Source organism: Acanthisitta chloris, unplaced genomic scaffold, assembly GCF_000695815.1.
Source record: "Acanthisitta chloris isolate BGI_N310 unplaced genomic scaffold, ASM69581v1 scaffold22743, whole genome shotgun sequence".
Classification (NCBI taxonomy): domain Eukaryota; kingdom Metazoa; phylum Chordata; class Aves; order Passeriformes; family Acanthisittidae; genus Acanthisitta; species Acanthisitta chloris.
The window spans coordinates 2,559-7,742 of NW_008663561.1; the positions used below are offsets into that span (position 1 = coordinate 2,559).

Genomic DNA, 5,184 nt, shown 5'->3' on the forward strand with positions numbered 1-5,184 from the left:
CCCATGAAACCCATCACCTCGGTCCTGGTGAAGCAGAAGCAGAGTGAAGGTGAGGTCCTCCTGCTCTTCAGGTGCTTCCTCCAGGGATATTTGGGCACTGAACATCTCCCCGGGACAGTGGTCATGGCCCCAAGGCCAACAGAGCTCAAGGAGTGTTTGAACGATGCTCTCAGGCACAGGGTGCATTGCTGGGCAGGAGTTGGACTCAATGATCCTAGTGTGTCCTTTCCAACTCTGAATATTCTGTCATGCTGTGATTCTGCTCTTGCTCTCCTTGGGTCCTGTTGCCTGATTTTTGGCTGTCATTTGTCCTCCAGGGAGGAGGTGATGGCAGGGTGGGTGTCAGGGTCTGGCTGTGGCGAGGGGACAATGTGTGCTGTGCTGGGGGCACCAAACCTTCTGCCCTCAGCCTGGGGTGCAGAGTTCAGCTTTGGGGCCTGCTAGTGCCCCAAGGGGAAATGGAGCTTATGGGGTTGGTGGTGAAGAGGAACCTTCCAGGGGGTCCTGGCTCTGCCACTGTCATGGCTCTCTCTGGTGCAGAGTATGGCCTGAAGCTGGGGAGTCAGCTCTTCATCAAGCACATAGCAGAGAGTGGGCTGGCAGCCAAGGGCAGCTCCCTGCAGGAGGGAGACCTCATTCTGAAGGTACAGGGGCCCCTGGGGGACATGAAATTCACTGGGGGTCTCATCTGCCCCTCCTTGGGGGGCTCAGCCCTGGCTAGTGTCACTGCAGTGTCCAGCTAGTGTCCAGCCTGGAGGCAGCTCTGTCTGCTGCTGCTCCCTGCCCTGATCCCCTTCCCATCCCAGGGACCCTGTGGGAGCTCTCAGGAACTTCTGTGCTGCCAAGGCTGCTGGCACAGCAGGGTGATGTCCACCCCGGGTGTGTGTATCCCCACTGGGTGACAGAGGAGCTTGGGTGTTGGTCGGGTGAAATGATGCTTAAAAGTGTTTGGGGAGGAGGAAATGGAGGGAGGGAGACCTTTCATTGGCACACAGGGGCCACTGGGAACTGGTGCCAAAGTGGAGCGATTTCATCCCACAATCCAGTGGGAAAAGCTGCTGCTCCTCTGGGAGATCCCAGGCCCAATGTTCCCTTGGGACCAGGACAGTGTGTGGCAGGACAGTGTGGGCAAAGCAAAACCTTCAGGTGTCTGAGGGGTCCAGGCAGGGCCCAGGCAGGTGGAGGTGGGAGTTAATGAGCCTCACTAATTTGTTTCCTCTGTTCGGGGCGAGGTGACACTGGGAGGCAGCCAGGAACAGGCAAAGCTGAGGGAGCTGGGGCTGGGAAGGGACTGGGAGTATCCCATTCCAGTGGGGCTTTCCTGGGAGTGGCTCTCTCAGGAGCAGGTGCCCTGAAGCCTCCGTGTCCCTCCAGATCAATGGTGTGGCCAGCCAGGACATGTCCCTGGCTGAAACCCAGCAACTCATCGAGCGCACGGAGGGTGTCCTGACCCTGCTGATCCTCCGCGACCAGCGGCAGTTCCTGGTCAGCATTCCCGACGTCGACAGCCAGAGCGACAGCTCCCGCATGGACGGTGAGGGGACACGCGGCCACGCGTGGCACAGGGACTGGGTGGGCCCTGACACATCTTCCCTCTTGCTGCTGCAGATATCTCTGACATCGACTCTGAGCTGTCCCATCCGCCCTCTCCTGAGGCCTCCCCACCATCTCCAGCTGCTGCCAGGACGCGTTCCCCACGGTAAGTCCCCGTGAGCCCCTCTGGCCCTTGGCAGGTGTCCCCGTGAACCCCCTGTCCCCCAGCAGATCCTGCTGTGCTCTCCACCTGTCTGCAGGTGCTGCCTCTCTAATCCAAAGCCGTTTCCCCCCGGAGGTGGGACTGCCATCCCCAGCTTGCTCTGCCCACTTGGCACTGCCTGTGCCCTGCCTAACTCCTGTCTGACCTGGTTGCAGGGAGAGGAGACGATCACACAGGGACCCTGAGGTGGCCGTGGCTGATGCTCAGGCTCCAGGTGAGTGAGCTCAGTGCTGGGCACCGAGGGGGCTCTGGGCTGCTGCACGTCTCCACTCCCTGAACCCAGAGCAGAGCTGTGCCAGGGCTCCCTGGGCCTTGGCACAGCTTGTGCCACCCCTGGACCAGCTCTTCTTCCTGCAGACCTGCTGGAAGCTGTGGAGGGGGATGGCCATGGCCCCCACACCGGCCCCAGTGCCCGAGCTGCCCACAAAGATGAGTACGTCTGCGAGAGGAGCCGGGGCAGGTGGGATCTGCCCTGGCACAGGGTTATGGTCACAGAGTCGGTGACCCCTGTGCTGTCCCTGCGTGTCACCGCGGGGCTGACCGTGGTTTCTCCATGACAGGTACAGCTCCAGCCCCAGGACTGTGAGGTTTGTGAAGGGCAGGAGTGTGGGACTGCGGCTGACCGGGGGCAACGACGTGGGCATCTTCGTGTCGAGCGTGCAGGAGGGGAGCCTGGCTGAGAGCCAGGGCGTCCGGGAAGGGGACCAGATCCTGCAGGTACCAGGGCTGGGGGTGGCTCTGAATGCTGCTGCACCTGCACTGGGCAGCTCAGCCCATTTGGGTCTGACACCTCCCCGGGGTTTGGATTTCTCCTGCTGGGCATCCCTTTGGGGCAGTGCTGGTACCTGTGGCCCACACCTGCTGGGCTGGCTCTGCAGGCACTGCCTGAGGGGCTGTGCTGTCTCCAGCACCCAGTGGGGTCCTTGCACCACCTCCCCGAGGCCTCCTGTGGCAGGGACGAGCCTGACAGGGACCAGTTCTGCCCAGTGCACTGCCATCCCTGGGTCCCCACTGGTGCCCGTACCCTCCTGCTGGTAGGACAGTGTCCAAGTGCTTTCCTGTGGCAGGTGAATGACACCAGTTTCCAGAACCTGACCCGTGAGGAGGCTGTGGAGTACCTTGTGGCCCTGCCCCCGGGCGAGGAAGTCACACTGTGGATCCAGAGCAAGCAGGACAGTGAGTGATGAGCAGGCTCCACCTGGGCTTGCGCCCCTCCATCCTCTGTCTCTTCTGGGCGAGCGTCAGACCTGCTGGACTTGCCATAGCCCTTCCTGCCCCCACAGGGTGGTCCTTCTTCCCCCCTCCTCCTGCAGAGAGCTGAGGGGAGGGGAGCAGAGCATCCCAGGCCCATTTGTGCCCTGGCACCCTGGAGCTCAGTGGCTTTCTGGCACCGTGGCTCAGCCTGGAGAGGCCAGTGTGTGCTGGGAAGTCAGGCCCTGCTGTCCCCAGCATGCTTGAGAAAGCCATGGGGGGAAAAGGTGTCCCCAACACCCTCCTCAGCAGCAAGGAATACTGTGGAGGCTCCTAGCCAGCCTAGCTCCTTCCCAGATCCCTCCAGCACCTTCCCCTCCAGCAGCCTCCTCCGTAGCCCTGATGGTCCCTCTCACCCTGGGCTCCAGTTTACAGGAAGATGGTCTCATCCAACGTGGGTGACTCGTTCTACATCCGGACGCACTTTGACTTCGAGAAGGACACGCCGTCAGGGCTCAGCTTCGTGCGGGGGGACGTGTTCCACGTGCTGGACACCATGTACCGGGGCAGGCTGGGCAGCTGGCTGGCCGTGCGTGTGGGCAGGGACCTGCAGGAGCAGGACAAAGGCATCATCCCCAACCAGAGCAGGTAGGGATGGAGCCAGCAACAGCCCTGAGGGGAGCAGAGCTGGGGATGTGGATGGTGGGCCCAGTGAGAGGCAGGTCAGGGGCTGGTGGAGCAGTGGGAAGCCTGAGGTGGTGATGGCACAGCTGATCCTTGGGTTGTCCAAGGTCCCAGAGGGAGGAGACGACCACAGCCTCACCCAGCCATGCCACAGAGTGGTGGTGGTGTCTTCTCTTGGAGCCCAGAGAGACAAAGTGGGGGCTACACCCTGAGGCTGCAGGTCCTGAGCCCTCTCCTCCCTTAGGGCTGAGCAGTTTGCCAGCCTGGAGTCGGTGCTGAAAGCCACGTCCGGCTCCAACCCCTCTGGGGCGCGTGCCGAGTTCTGGAAGCTGCGGGGCCTGCGGGGAGCCAAGAAGATGCTGCGGAAGAGCAGGGAGGACCTGTCTGCCCTCACAAAGCAGGGCCACTACCCTCCCTACGAGAGGGTGGTCCTGAAGGAAGGTGAGCACCAGGGCTGCCCCGCTGTGGGTTCTGGTGGGCCCTGCTCCTGGGAGCAGCAGGGTGAGGGCACTCTGAGGAGCAGGGCTGGATGCCCATGTGCTGGGAGCTCTGCCCTCACCCCTCTGAGCCCCTCTGTACCCCCACAGCCAGCTTCAAGAGGCCAGTGGTGATCCTGGGCCCCATCGCAGACATTGCCATGCAGAAGCTGAGCAGAGAACTGCCCAACCTGTTCGAGATCGCCCGTAAGTGACTCCGCATGGGGAGGGAAATGGTATCCAGCAGCCAGACCTGCAGCATCCAGGACCTGTGGGAGCTCTTTACCGGTGGCTTTGTCCTGACCCTGCCCATTGCTCCCTCCCTGTGGCACCCCAACACCTTCCTGGGCTCACCTGTCCACGTGTACCACAATACCAGCCCAGCCTGGACATCGTTCTCCCTGAAGGACACAGTCCCTGCCGTAGGCTGAGATGGGGGACTTAGAATAGATCTTAGAAGAAATTTCTTCACTGTTGGGGTGTTCAGGAGCTGGGATATTGCCCAGGGAGGTGGTGGAGTCACCATCCCTGGAGGTGTTTAAGAGGCATTAGGATCTGGCACTGGAGCATATGGTTTAGGCTTTAGGGGTTACAGCAGTGACAGGTTAACAACAGTTGGACTTGACGATCTTAGAGGTCTCTTCCTACCTTGATGATCTATGATTGTCTGGCCAGGTCCAGCCTGGGGCTGCTGGAGGTGCCACATCTCCCCCAGCCCCTCTCACACCCCACTTCTGTGTCCTGCAGCGAGCGTGCCCCGCGATGGGGCCTCATCCAAGGTCATCAAGTTGGACTCGGTGCGGCAGATCGCGGAAAAGGTGAGAATTTTCCCAAGCCCTTGGAGCCAGGTGGGGCCTCCGGGGAGCCCACGGCCTCCGTCCCCAGCGGGGCTGATGGCCGTGCCCTGCCCCAGAACAAACATGCCTTGCTGGACATCACGCCCTCGGCCGTGGAGCGCCTCAACTACGTGCAGTACTACCCGGTGGTGGTGTTCTGCGAGCCCGAGAGCCGCCAGGGCATCAAGGCCATGCGGCAGTGGCTGGCACCCGACTCCAGGAAGAGCTCCCGACGCCTCTA

General features: G+C 61.7%; 1 protein-coding gene across 1 annotated transcript in view; it reads left to right on the forward strand.

Moving 5' to 3' along the window:
• TJP3 (tight junction protein 3) overlaps positions 1 to 5,184 on the forward strand; it is a gene marked incomplete at its 3' end in the record, with an annotated part of 7,127 nt that overhangs the window by 1,776 nt on the left and 167 nt on the right. The window contains 13 exon segments of the mRNA XM_009071046.1: positions 1 to 49; positions 541 to 644; positions 1,375 to 1,534; positions 1,609 to 1,699; positions 1,912 to 1,988; positions 1,991 to 2,189; positions 2,317 to 2,473; positions 2,824 to 2,932; positions 3,376 to 3,595; positions 3,876 to 4,072; positions 4,219 to 4,314; positions 4,855 to 4,925; positions 5,021 to 5,184. The exon segment at positions 1 to 49 is cut by the window's left edge and continues 13 nt beyond it. Coding sequence (XP_009069294.1) covers positions 1 to 49; positions 541 to 644; positions 1,375 to 1,534; positions 1,609 to 1,699; positions 1,912 to 1,988; positions 1,991 to 2,189; positions 2,317 to 2,473; positions 2,824 to 2,932; positions 3,376 to 3,595; positions 3,876 to 4,072; positions 4,219 to 4,314; positions 4,855 to 4,925; positions 5,021 to 5,184 — 1,694 coding nt within the window.